General features: G+C 44.0%; 1 protein-coding gene across 1 annotated transcript in view; it reads left to right on the forward strand.

Moving 5' to 3' along the window:
* The window catches only part of LOC306940223 (calcium/calmodulin-dependent protein kinase type II subunit beta-like), a gene marked incomplete at its 5' end in the record, with an annotated part of 73,066 nt that overhangs the window by 24,019 nt on the left and 34,047 nt on the right, over positions 1-15,000 (forward strand). Inside the window, one exon of the mRNA XM_079525246.1 lies at positions 14,032-14,104. Coding sequence (XP_079381372.1) covers positions 14,032-14,104 — 73 coding nt within the window. The remainder of the gene's footprint in view (positions 1-14,031; positions 14,105-15,000) is intronic.

Consider the following 15,000-nt stretch of genomic DNA (forward strand, 5'->3'; position numbering starts at 1 on the left):
GTACTCCATACAACTGGCCCAGACATGTATTTTGTCCGTTGCCAGACTGTTGTTGCCTTCTTGCAATTTTCAAATGCTTCCGTCATACAGTCTGGAGCAACGGAAGCTCTGATCATGAGTAAAATATAAATGCTTCCGTCATACAGTCTGGAGCAACGGAAGCTCTGATCATGAGTAAAATATAAATGCTTCCGTCATACAGTCTGGAGCAACGGAAGCTCTGATCATGAGTAAAATATAAATGCTTCCGTCATACAGTCTGGAGCAACGGAAGCTCTGATCATGAGTAAAATATAAATGCTTCCGTCATACAGTCTGGAGCAACGGAAGCTCTGATCTAACCTGACTCCGCCAGATGGGGCAGCAGAGAGTACACTGGGTTCCCCCCCTCCTGCTCCCATCTGGGAACTCTCAGGCAGACTTGATGCTCCGGCCACCAAACGGCCTGGCCAATCAGCGGCAGCTAGAGGCGGGATCAAGGCAGCACTGTGTATGCCTTGATCCCGCCTCTAGCTGCCGCTGATTGGCCAGTGTACTCTCTGCTGCCCCATCTGGCGGAGTCAGGTTAGCTCTGATCATGAGTAAAATATAAATGCTTCCGTCATACAGTCTGGAGCAACGGAAGCGCAATCATGAGTAAAATATAAATGCTTCCGTCATACAGTCTGGAGCAACGGAAGCTCTGATCATGAGTAAAATATAAATGCTTCCGTCATACAGTCTGGAGCAACGGAAGCTCTGATCATGAGTAAAATATAAATGCTTCCGTCATACAGTCTGGAGCAACGGAAGCTCTGATCATGAGTAAAATATAAATGCTTCCGTCATACAGTCTGGAGCAACGGAAGCTCTGATCATGAGTAAAATATAAATGCTTCCGTCATACAGTCTGGAGCAACGGAAGCTCTGATCATGAGTAAAATATAAATGCTTCCGTCATACAGTCTGGAGCAACGGAAGCTCTGATCATGAGTAAAATATAAATGCTTCCGTCATACAGTCTGGAGCAACGGAAGCTCTGATCATGAGTAAAATATAAATGCTTCCGTCATACAGTCTGGAGCAACGGAAGCTCTGATCATGAGTAAAATATAAATGCTTCCGTCATACAGTCTGGAGCAACGGAAGCTCTGATCATGAGTAAAATATAAATGCTTCCGTCATACAGTCTGGAGCAACGGAAGCTCTGATCATGAGTAAAATATAAATGCTTCCGTCATACAGTCTGGAGCAACGGAAGCTCTGATCATGAGTAAAATATAAATGCTTCCGTCATACAGTCTGGAGCAACGGAAGCTCTGATCTAACCTGACTCCGCCAGATGGGGCAGCAGAGAGTACACTGGGTTCCCCCCCTCCTGCTCCCATCTGGGAACTCTCAGGCAGACTTGATGCTCCGGCCACCAAACGGCCTGGCCAATCAGCGGCAGCTAGAGGCGGGATCAAGGCAGCACTGTGTATGCCTTGATCCCGCCTCTAGCTGCCGCTGATTGGCCAGTGTACTCTCTGCTGCCCCATCTGGCGGAGTCAGGTTAGCTCTGATCATGAGTAAAATATAAATGCTTCCGTCATACAGTCAACGGAAGCTCTGATCATCAGCGGAAGTGGAGACTCCTCCTCACTTCCGGTTCGTCTTTACAGTCGCGCAAATTTATCCTAATATAAATGTTGTCTGGCTACGTGAGACTATTTTGTCCGTGACCCACCATTGTTTTATTTTTAGGTTTTCTGAGCTCAATTGCACCCAAAAAAACCAAACCAACTTTTAACACCTTGAGCGGCATAAACGGAGGTCTCCGTCCTATCAAATAGTTCCGCTCAGCGCCCAGGACCGAGATTAATCATAACCGAGCGCCTCGCTCCACAGGCTGGGAGCGCCTGTTGGGGCAACATTCGATGTAATTTCCGGGTTGGGACGTCCCCCTTCCATTTTAGTGGATGAGATCGAAAATCTTAAAACGTGAATAACTCTTGATCAAAATCAATGCTTCCAATTCTAACCAAAGATTATTGTTTTGACGGCCCATGGCGGTCCCGTCGATTGTCGCGTTAGGAGTAATCATCCCTCCCGTTGTTGGGCTACATCTAGCTACTTCAGCTACATCCAAGATGGCTGGCTCCTGGTGCACCTCGAAAATCGCTGGGCGCCCTGATTTAATGGTCCTAAATACCCCCGGGTGTTCGGGATGTTAAAGGACCACTTCACCACTTTTCAACCTTTCTTCATATAATAGGTCCTCACTAATAATCCTGAAAAAATGGTGCAATTATTTTCTACTCGGTCTGTGTCTCATAGGAGGGCTGTGGGCAGTTCAGAAACCGTCTTCCAGTGACATCATCGATGGGGAATACAAGCTAATAAAAACTGCAGGCTTTCTAGTCCTGAAAAGTTGCAATGTGAAAATGGAAGCCATCGTTCTCACGATAATGAAAATCTAAATATTTTTGTAAAAAAATCTGCCTAATGATGGTTTCTAAACTGCCCACAGCCGTCCTATGAGACACAGACTGAGTAGAAAAAAATCGCGCCATTTTTTCATGATTATTAGTGAGGACCTATTATATGAAGATAGGTTGAAAAGTGGTGAAGTGGTCCTTTAACATTCAGTAGATTTTCTGTGGTCTGGGGGTTTTCTGGCTCAAACAAGTGCTCTGACTTTCCTGCTGTTTGTGATGTCACAGCCTGCAAATCCCATATATGTCAATGGGATTTGCCAGCAGATGTTTTCACTGTTTTGCCTGTTTTCATTGCAGCTCAAAAGGCTTCTCCAAACCCCCAGAGAAAACTCCAGACCGCAGTAAATCCACTGAATGTTCAAAGTTCAGGTTCTTTGTGTGTAATTGAGGTCATACAACCTAATTGAAAAATAAATGCAAATTAATGTCATGAAACCTTTAACCCATTCTGGACGGGAACCCGTTTTGGTGTTTTAACTAGCATTATGTTATACTTTAGCTATTGAAAAATAGCAGATCTACAAGCTCATAGCGCGCCACCGAGTGGCACGCTACGAGCTTATAGGTCTGCTATTTTTGAAAAATCGTGAAAATGTGGCACAAATCTTTGAATAGGTATATATTCTTTCAGAGCGAACGTTTTTTTTTATTTCGACGTCAGAGAAGTGATGGATTGCTAGCCTGGCTAATAAGACAGACTAAAATCACACTGTTGTGTGGTATTTGAGTCTGGAGATGCTGTGTATGGATCTTGTTTCCCGGGGGGTGGGTTCAAACATTTTCTCTTTGACGCAATTGGTCAGAGCTACTGTCAGTCAAAGGTCTCAAGCATTGAATGTCACTGTACCAAAGCCCGCCCATATTGCATACCTTGTCCCGATTGGCCACACCAGTTCTCTGGTGTAGGTACAATTGAGCCTCTCCAGACCGTAATCCGCCGGCAGGCAATTTCTTTTTTGCCAACGGCTGATTCGGTCTGGCTTGTTAGCCAGGCTAATGGATTGCAGCTCTAACTGTCGGGTCGTGGCTGACTGTATATTGTGTATGTTAGAATGCCCTCTGCCTTTGCCCCCTCGACCCCCCTCGTCCTTTACGTAAACGTTTCGTCCACCATTTCTCCTCTTCTTATTTCTTCTTCCTGCAGTCGTTTTATTTACTGTTGTTGTTTGTTGTTGGTTGTTGTTGTTGTTTAATTTACGCTGTTGTTCCTCTGTTGTCGTTTTTGTCTTCACAGTCACTGTATTCATCAGATTCTAGACTCTGTGTCATACACCCACCAGCATGACATAGTGCACAGGGACCTCAAGGTGTGTGTGTGTGCGTGTGTGTGCATGTGTGCGTGCGTGCGTGTGTGTGTGTTTGTGTGTGTGTGTGTGTGTGTGTGACTGTGTGTGTGCGTGTGTGCGCGCACACGCGTGTGTGCGTGTTTGTCTGTGTCTAACAGGGGTCATCCCTATGTTCCCCAGGGTCAGTGCCAGTGGTATAAGTCAGTGGTTCCCAATGTGGGGTCCGGGGACCCCCAGGGGTCCTTCAGGGAGTTCCAGGTGGTCCCCAGCTAAATGATAGTTTGGAACCAAATGGACCCTTATGGGTCTGTAACTCTGAGAGTGTACAAATACCATTTGTACACTCTCAGAGTTAAATCAACATTGATTTTACAATATAAATTGGTGTCTCAGAGATAGAAATGCCATAAAATGGGGGTCCGTAGACTGATGCATGTCAAACAGGCGGTCCTTGAAATTAAACGGGTTGAGAATCTCTACTAGAGCCGTAAAAATCTTCTCTTATGGGGGTCCCTGGCATATCTCTTCAAATGGGGGTCCGTGGGCTAATTAGTGTCAATTTGGGGGTCCTTGACATGAAAAGGTTTGGGAACCACTGGTAAAAGTAACCACAATGTAAACATACTCTGTTACAAGTTAAATCACTGCATTCATGGTTCAAGATTTTCAAAATGTGTCAAATTTACACGCTCCAAATGTTTACAATCGCTCCAATTTTCGTGAGCTTATTATAGATTGGCTATTTTCGAATAGCCAAAGTACAAAATATGGCAGTTATTCTGGTTAATGTATATTTTGTAATCTCTAAAAGTAGCTTGTAACCTAAGGTTTAAAAAAATAATCGTAGTGGAGTAAAATGTACCGAATATCTGCCTCTGAGATGTAGTAGTAGTAGTAGTAGTAGTAGTTTAAATTTTAATGTATGGAAAAATGTAAATACTCCAGAAAATATAAAAGTACCTCCGAGTTGTACTGAAATTGCAGTACTTGACTGAATAGTGCTTGAGAATACGCGCATTTTAGGCTAATGTTAGTGGGCTAGCTAGCTACCTGCATGCAGCAATTGTTTTCAAAGTTTACATTTTCAAGGTCTCTCCCTTAAAGGTAGTGTAAGTGATATTGTTTTGGTTAAAACAAAAAGTGTTTTTGTTAAAAGGTTAAATCACTATATTCTAATAGCTGTCTCTACAACTCTTTAACACAATCAGCGCCGGGATTCTTTCAAAATAGAAGCTTGGGGTGCCGGGAAGATATGGCCGCTTTTACTCTGTAAAGCCCCCCCCCTCCCCCCTTCTGTTCTGGAAAAAAAACAGACATATTTTTGCTTGCTTACCGTGGTCTCGTTTCGATAAAATCGCTCGATGATCCCCCACTTTCATATTTTGAACGAGAGGCAGGTCAGAAGTCAGAAATGAAGAGCTTAGTATATCCATCTGATCAAAACCACGGAGAGCGCCCTAGATTAGGAGATACGAGGGATTCTTTCTGCAGCGGTAAACAGGGAAGTGACCGGGACCGCGGATGAATGAAGAGCGAAGAGTATGGTGGCCTTGGAGGCCAACTAAAAAAAAAAAAGATTCCGAATATTCTTCTCTCGTTTGATATCATTGACAATGTGCGCACGTCGTATGGTCTGAAGCAGTTAATAAACAGAAAAATAATTTTCAGGAGAGAGTAGCTATTTATGAGCTTCATTTTATAGTGTTCCAGTTCCAATTTTGGTCTGCTCATTTCTTTGTATCATCACTTACAATTCCACTTGTTTAATCTGTATCCTGACTGCGTTCTCATTTGATTTAGCTATTTTGTCTCATCCGGTTAAGGAAATAGGTAGCTGATATATTGCACTTTTACCTTAGCGCTAGGTATACTCTTGGTTGCTTGTTTTTGCAGAAAATGCACTAAAGACTTCTGGTGATTAGTAGTTTTTGTTCCCTACCTATGTTGAATACACTTATTGTAAGTCGCTTTGGATAAAAGCGTCTGCTAAATGACTGTAATGTAATGTTCTCTAACCTGATTGGATACAATTGCTATCCCAGTTTCAGTTTCGGCTTCTGGAAATACATTTTCTGTTTAATAAAACAGCTGGAGAGACATGGAGACTCCATGGAGAGCAATGAGTACTATCACGATATAGAGCTTTTTAACACTTATTTTAACCAAAGAAAATCACTTGCACTACCTTTTACCCAGGACTCCCCTTTTCCCTGTGTTAGCCTTTTTAGTGAAGTTAAATGTTAGATTAGACGCAATCAAGGCCTTTGATTGTGTCTAACCTAACATTTAACTTCACTAAAACTATGCCTACACCTAATCTTAACCTCACAGACACTATGCCGAACCCTAACCTTAACTCGAACCTAACCTCAAAACCTAACCTAACCTCAAAACCCTGTCCGCCTGAGCCAAACCCCCTGGGAAAGGGTGGGTCCCTAACTCTGACGGTGTACAAATGGAACCGCCGGGGTCCATTTGGTTCCATTTGTATACTGTCAGAGGTAACTCTGACGGTATTCAAATAGACTTGTAAGTGTCAATTTAGAGACCCCTCCCCCCCCCCTTAAGTTGTCTTGCTGATTCAGACCATTGCCTTCCCACAGCGGCAACATGAAAACATATAGAACTGGGGAACGTACTGTAGACCCTAGCTAGGTGGGGTTGGTGAAAGGGCCGTTCTGTGTGGCCTGATAGAGGGGGAGGGGAAGGAACTGGTTGGAATAACGTGTTCCTTCCACGTGCTACGTCCTGTCGGGGAAAAAACTACCCCCTGTCGGGTGTTAAGCAGAAGAAGTGGCCTGCTAACTCCTCATGCATTGAAGGAAGCACGAGCTCAGTTCTTGGCTCTCCCCAGGTTGGCAGATGGAGAGTAGCGTCCAGGATTACATCTTAGGCAATTGGCCCCCGGGTGGAAAAAATGGGTTATAAAATCGTGGGATAAAAATGTAAAACAAAATCACACCCGTGTGAAGTGAGGGGCTCTCTAATCATCATACATCATCATCAAGAATGGTGGTCCCTTATTGGCCAAGGGTTCCCAGTACTTCCCACCGACATACCCAGCCGATTTGCTCAGACACACATGACGTAAATTCTCCATTAATTGTCCAGTTTGTTCAGACAACACACATTAAACACCATAGCTGTTTATAGGAGGGGCTAGCGCCCCCTAAAAAATATAAATGGGGAACATAGGGCCCAGCAGTGTGTCTCACCAGGTGCATTGTCCTGTACCCTGGATGCAAGTGGCCATTGTCCTCCTGTACCCTAGATGCAAGGGGTCATTGTCCTCCTGTACCCTGGATGCAAGGGGTCATTGTCCCCCTGTACCCTGGATGCAAGGGGTCATTGTCCCCCTGTACCCTGGATGCAAGGGGTCATTGTCCCCCTGTACCCTGGATGCAAGGGGTCATTGTCCCCCTGTACCCTGGATGCAAGGGGCTGGTCTTTCTGTTTGTGCTCACCTCCTGCCTGTGCTTTTACCCGTCTGCCCGTCTCTGTGCCCGTCTCTGTGCCCGTCTCTGTGCCCGCCTGCCTGTTTGTATAGCTTTCGCTTTTGGATCTCTATTGTCTTGATGCACTTCTGTCTGTAGTCCTTCTCAACTCTTGTTTCTTCTATTATTTGTTTTAATATTCAGGTTGATGTTATGCATTAGGATCCACGGACCGCCGTTTGATATGATATGATTTTCTTAACATCTTTGGTACCCCAAATCTTCAGCGTTTAATTGAAATCTGGGAGTATACGAATGGAGCTGTGTGTGTGTGTGTGTGTGTGTGTGTGTGTGTGTGTGTGTGTGTGTGTGTGTGTGTGTGTGTGTGTGTGTGTGTGTGTGTGTGTGTGTGTGTGTGTGTGTGTGTGTGTGTGTGTGTGTGTGTGTGACTGCGTGTGTGTGCGTAAGACTAGGGACTCTATTTTGCGTGGTGTCATGCCTTATGATCAATCTTATTAGGCATTTTTTTGTATTTTGAAAAGCATTTTAAAATACCGAAAATAGCTGATGTACAGTGACGCGTTGTGAGCTTGTAGATTGTCCATTGAATCTTCTGGCTTGGCAGGTGTCTCATAAAAAAGTCATATTTAGTTTTGACTTCAACATGTGCCTTGATGTAAGCTCGCTCAGCGGTGCTTCCCAACATGGCTCAAGTCCGCTTGACAGATCGTCAAATACGATGTGTGCCCAACATGACGTGCCCTATTTCATGTTGACGTTTGGACTAAGTCACAATATGCCTTTTGGGGAGTGAGTCAGTGTTGGTCAGGTGATCTCTATGGCTGCAGCAGAGCCATCTAATAGAAGAGTTACGACATTGAGGGGGCAGAAAACAGCCTGGTCATGGTCATGGTTCATGTACTCGCGTGAGCACATAGACTCCAATGCATTCCATAAACCTCCGGTTGTTATATGTGGAGCCTTCAATTAGGGACAAACCAATAGAAGTCTATGTAGAAGAGCCGCCATTGGACTGGCCCCATGAAGTGAACGGAGTTTGCGTAACTCTGTCTATACTCTATGGCTCTGGGCTGCAGTAGCAGACACTATAGTCCCAATGCAGGAGTAGCAGGTGATCTCTATGGCTGCAGGAGCAGGTGATCTCTATGGCTGCAGGAGCAGGTGATCTCTATGGCTGCAGTATAGCAGGTGATCTCTATGGCTGCAGGAGCAGGTGATCTCTATGGCTGCAGGAGTAGCAGACACTCCTGTCCCAATGCGGGGGTTGGTCAGGGCCTGTTCTGTTCAGTGGGGTGTGTGGAACAGTACTGTATGTCCTCCTGGTGAAAAGTCCTCACTGTCAGGTGAAAATAATTCTCTCCAAGACAGATTCTGGCTAGCAGCAGAACCTGTCAGCACCACTGCCCTAAACATGTAGTGTTGTTGTTAGTAGGAATATAAACACACAGTACACACTACTGTCTTAAACATGTAGTGTTGTTGTTAGTAAGAATATAAACACACAGTACACACTACTGTCTTAAACATGTAGTGTTGTTGTTAGTAGGAATATAAACACACAGTACACACTACTGTCTTAAACATGTAGTGTTGTTGTTAGTAGGAATATAAACACACAGTACACACTACTGTCTTAAACATGAAGTGTTGTTGTTAGTAGGAATATAAACACACAGTACACACTACTGTCTTAAACATGAAGTGTTGTTGTTAGTAGGAATATAAACACACTACTGTCTTAAACATGTAGTGTTGTTGTTAGTAGGAATATAAACACACAGTACACACTACTGTCTTAAACATGAAGTGTTGTTGTTAGTAGGAATATAAACACACTACTGTCTTAAACATGTAGTGTTGTTGTTAGTAGGAATATAAACACACAGTACACACTACTGTCTTAAACATGAAGTGTTGTTGTTAGTAGGAATATAAACACACTACTGTCTTAAACATGAAGTGTTGTTGTTAGTAGGAATATAAACACACTTCTGTCTTAAACATGTAGTGTTGTTAGTAGGAATACACTGGAAATTGGCATAATAATAAGGATTGAATTGGAAAGAAAATGAGAGAAAGGAAAAATGTCGACAAAGGAGGACGTAGAGAGAGTGATGTGAACACACTGAAGTCTGTCGGTGCTTTAATATCTCTGGTGCTTCAAAGCCTGATGATCAGTGATGTGTTGCTGCTGTCTGATGATCAGTGATGTGTTGCTGCTGTCTGATGATCAGTGATGTGTTGCTGCTGTCTGATGATCAGTGATGTGTTACTGCTGTCTGATGATCAGTGATGTGTTGCTGCTGTCTGATGATCAGTGATGTGTTGCTGCTGTCTGATGATCAGTGATGTGTTGCTGCTGTCTGATGATCAGTGATGTGTTGCTGCTGTCTGATGATCAGTGATGTGTTGCTGCTGTCTGATGATCAGTGATGTGTTGCTGCTGTCTGGTGCTCCAGAAATAACAACACAGGGGAACTCGTATAGCGTCGCTGTCTCATATGTCCGAAAAACTGTTACTCAGTGGCGTGCACAGATAGACACCAGGGGGTGCTAGAGCACCACCTGCCCTTGCCCTCTGGACAGCAATTTTGTACAGTGTACAGTATGTGGACAATGGTGACAATGATCAATTCTAGATTAAAAAAACAGCTTCTAATATATTATTTATGCCCCGAAATCTATAAATCTCACACTATTAAGGCAACCGGCCGGTTCCACACGCTGCACAAGGTTCCTTTTTTTCACTTGAGCACCTGCCCCTCTAAATGTCTGTGCACGCCACTGCTGTTACTTTTCAGGATTCAAATTCCCCTCCCCCAAAAAACTGCTAAAATTAGAAGCGGTACAAGATCATTGTGAGCTGTGAACTTTGCCTGCAGTCGAATGCAAAGGTTAAGATGTAATGTAGATCCTATGGTATGTAGACAGATGCCAGGTTCCTATTACTCTTTTGATATTATTGCGACCGTAGGTCGCATTTACTATGAAAACCTTATTGTGTGTCACATCACACCTCCATATATAGTCACGCCTCGTGACCTCGCGCCTCCATCTCCATATATGGAACTGACTGTTCTGACATTCCATATATGTTGATCCTTCCCCACCCGTCCTTCCTCTTCAATGTCTCCCTTTTGATAGATACATGTCCATTCAAACTCTAGACGGGCCCGCCCCAAAGTTATTAGTGCAGCTGCAGCCGGCGAAAACTACAGTTCTCAATAGGCCCGATACTTAAGGCTGACCTGTTCTGACATTCCTTATGTTGATCTGACCTCATCAAACCCTGTACACTCAAGACACACTCCATATATGTGTCCAAATTTGACTGAGGGACTGCCATTGGATTTTTTTGAATTTTCGTTTTTGTTTTCATGTCATATGAAAGCAGGGAATCATAGCTTCAAATTGACATATTGGTTGTTCAGTTTGACCCACCAGTTTTGGAGATGTGGCTTATAGAGTAATGTCTTGCAGAAAACAGCGAGTTGAGAAAACAGGCTTGAAAGGTTCACTTCTGTGGCATTTAGTTCATATTTACATGTCGATTTCAGCTCTGACACTTATCTCAGTTATAGTATGTGAAGAGTCTGCCTGTTAACTCATTTTGGAGAAAAGAAAAAAAAAGTTTTTCTCCTCTGGTGAAAAGCTGGAGGTTGCGCGATGGCAGGCTCTCAGTCAAATCTGGTCACATATGGCCAGTACAGAATTCATTCCATGTTGATCTGACCCCCCATGCCAAAGCACCAGCCCTCGCCCAGCAGTCTGCCGTCACCAGGCGGATGCGGGCACGCCAGCTTCTCGCCCTCAGGGCGTCTTACTGGTAATGTTTACACTGATGACAGGTTATTGGGTTGCCTGCTATGGTCCTAGACTACTGAGGCTCTACACCTTCCTCTCTATGCGCTTGATGTGTTACCTTGTGTTTACCTTCTCACTGTAAGTCGCAGACACCAGACAGTGGCCTTGTGGTTAGAGTGTCTGCCAGACACCAGACAGTGGCCTTGTGGTTAGAGTGTCCGCCCTGAAACTGGGAGGTTGGGGGTTCGATCCCTGGCCGGGTCATACCAAAGACTGTAAAAATGGGGCCCAATGCCTCCCTGCTTGGCACATCAAAGGTTGGATTGGGGGGTCAGTCCCTGCTTGGCACTCAGCATCAAGGATTGGATTGGGGGTCAAAACAACTAATGATTCCCGAGCTCACCGCTCCAGGAGATGGGTCAAATGCGGAGAACAAATTTCACTGCGGTTGTACTAATCGTACTAATCGTACAACTTGGACTTTGACTTTGTCACAGCTGGATTAAGAGCGTCTGCCAAATGCCTAAAGAATCAGGAATCCAGAGGCATTTGTTTGTCACTGACTCATACAAGCACAAGCAGACGAAATGTTGTTGGGGACTTGTTGTTCCACGAAATAAATTGTGCGACATATATACCTATATTTAACGTAATAATATATAGGTGATGTGCTACAGTACGACGAATTAAGGGTTAGGGTTAGGTAATAATATATAGGTGATGTGCTACAGTACGACGAATTAAGGGTTAGGGTTAGGTAATAATATATAGGTGATGTGCTACAGTACGATGAATTAAGGGTTAGGGTTAGGTAATAATATATAGGTGATGTGCTACAGTACGATGAATTAAGGGTTAGGGTTAGGTAATAATATATAGGTGATGTGCTACAGTACGATGAATTAAGGGTTAGGGTTAGGTAATAATATATAGGTGATGTGCTACAGTACGATGAATTAAGGGTTAGGGTTAGGTAATAATATATATAGATGTGCTACAGTACGATGAATTAAGGGTTAGGGTTAGGTAATAATATATAGGTGATGTGCTACAGTACGATGAATTAAGGGTTAGGGTTAGGTAATAATATATAGGTGATGTGCTACAGTACGATGAATTAAGGGTTAGGGTTAGGTAATAATATATATAGATGTGCTACAGTACGATGAATTAAGGGTTAGGGTTAGGTAATAATATATAGGTGATGTGCTACAGTACGATGAATTAAGGGTTAGGGTTAGGTAATAATATATAGGTGATGTGCTACAGTACGATGAATTAAGGGTTAGGGTTAGGTAATAATATATAGGTGATGTGCTACAGTACGATGAATTAAGGGTTAGGGTTAGGTAATAATATATAGGTGATGTGCTACAGTACGATGAATTAAGGGTTAGGGTTAGGTAATAATATATAGGTGATGTGCTACAGTACGATGAATTAAGGGTTAGGGTTAGGTAATAATATATAGGTGATGTGCTACAGTACGATGAATTAAGGGTTAGGGTTAGGTAATAATATATAGGTGATGTGCTACAGTACGATGAATTAAGGGTTAGGGTTAGGTAATAATATATAGGTGATGTGCTACAGTACGATGAATTAAGGGTTAGGGTTAGGTAATAATATATAGGTGATGTGCTACAGTACGATGAATTAAGGGTTAGGGTTAGGTAATAATATATAGGTGATGTGCTACAGTACGATGAATTAAGGGTTAGGGTTAGGTAATAATATATAGGTGATGTGCTACAGTACGATGAATTAAGGGTTAGGGTTAGGTAATAATATATATAGATGTGCTACAGTACGATGAATTAAGGGTTAGGGTTAGGTAATAATATATAGGTGATGTGCTACAGTACGATGAATTAAGGGTTAGGGTTAGGTAATAATATATAGGTGATGTGCTACAGTACGATGAATTAAGGGTTAGGGTTAGGTAATAATATATATAGATGTGCTACAGTACGATGAATTAAGGGTTAGGGTTAGGTAATAATATATAGGTGATGTGCTACAGTACGATGAATTAAGGGTTAGGGTTAGGTAATAATATATAGGTGATGTGCTACAGTACGATGAATTAAGGGTTAGGGTTAGGTAATAATATATAGGTGATGTGCTACAGTACGATGAATTAAGGGTTAGGGTTAGGTAATAATATATAGGTGATGTGCTACAGTACGATGAATTAAGGGTTAGGGTTAGGTAATAATATATATAGATGTGCTACAGTACGATGAATTAAGGGCAATAATTTCCATACACTGCACAAAAAAGGTAAAAAATAATAGAGAAGAGGTTTCTGCTCGACAGCAACGATAGCTTAAGCCATGCACAGTGCACACACACACACACACACACACACACACACACACACACACACACACACACACACACACACACACACACACACACACACACACACACACACACACACACACACACACACACACACACACACACACGCAGAGAGCAGCAGTGCACCCCCCCCCCCACTACACACACACACACACACACACACACACACTGCTTGACTTGACGTTCAAAATCTTTACTGAAAATAGCACATTGTCTCTGTCAATATTCCACCTGCCTCTACTACAATGGAGAGAGGAGGCAAGAGTGTGTGTGTGTGTGTGTGTGTGCGTGCGTGCGTGCGCGTCTGCATACTGGCGCTAGAACTCGTGCATACACACAGCAATGTCCTCAGTGTTAGCTTTACTCTGAGAGACTATAGAAACGGACACTTAGTGCGTGTGTGAGTATGTATGCGTGTTATATGGGTGTGTGTGTGTTTGTGCGCGTGTGAGTATGTATGCGTGTTATAGGGGTGTGTGTGTGTGTGTGTTTGTGTTTGTGCGCGTGTGAGTATGTATGCGTGTTACAGGGGTGTGTGTGTGTGCGCGGCGTAGCATGCGCACTAATGCTGAGGCATCGCTGCCTGATGCATGAGTCTGGATTCTATATAGTGGGCTGTGGTGAATGTGTTCAGACTAACCTGCTCCCCCTGCTGTTTGCATGCAGTCATTGCATCCAGCAGATTCTGGAGGCGGTACTGCACTGCCATCAGTCGGGGGTCGTGCACAGAGACCTCAAGGTGAGTGATCTGCTGGGTGTGTGTGGGCGTGTGTGCGTGCGTGTGTGTGTTGTGGTCTGTGTTGTGGTGTACAGAAAGCAGGGTAAGTATTGCTTGTAGCACATAGTAATTAGCATTGTGTTTGTTCCGTGAGTTCCTAGCATGTGTTTGTGCCTGTCGCGCAGTACAGTACTCTGTGCATGTGGTCTGTGTATATATTTCCTGGAACTGCTTGACCGTACTGGTAACGGATGAGACATCTGACCATTACTTCAAAGGCTTTAGGAGTTCAGTTACTTCATTGGGAAGTCAGTGTGAAGTCCAAGAAATCCTTGCTGGCGCGGTGAAGGTGTGAAAGGGCCTTTCTTTTATCCCACCATTTTGTAACCCATTTTTCACCCCTGTGTCAATTATCTAATGTGATCCTGGGCTCTACACACCCTCCGCCAACCTGGGGAGAGCAACGGACTTTAACTCATGCTTCCTTCATGCATGAGTGTCCAAGGAAGGAACACGTTATTCCAACCAGTTCCTTTTCCCCTCCATCAGGCGCCCCGGCTGGCCAGGGGAGAAAGGGCCTTTCTGTGTGGACTTTGCATGTTCTCCCCGTGTCCCCTAGGGTAGGTATATACCATCACAAAAAACATGCAGTAATCCTGGTCTCTAAACTGCCTCCCCCTGGACAGCCAGGGCACCTGATGGAGGGGAAAGGAACTTGTTGTCGGAATAAATGTGTTCCTTCCACGCGCTACGTCCGGCCGGGGAAACTCCCCCCTGTCAGGTGAAAAGAAGCAGCGTGGACTCCTCATGCATGGAAGGAAGCATGAGGTCAGTCCGCCCCCCCATGCAGGTTGGCAGAGGAAGTGTAGTGCCCAGGATTACATTAGATAATTGACACTGGGTGAAACAATGGGTTG

The sequence above is a fragment of the Electrona antarctica genome, assembly GCF_951216825.1.
Source record: "Electrona antarctica genome assembly, chromosome: 16".
NCBI lineage: Eukaryota > Metazoa > Chordata > Actinopteri > Myctophiformes > Myctophidae > Electrona > Electrona antarctica.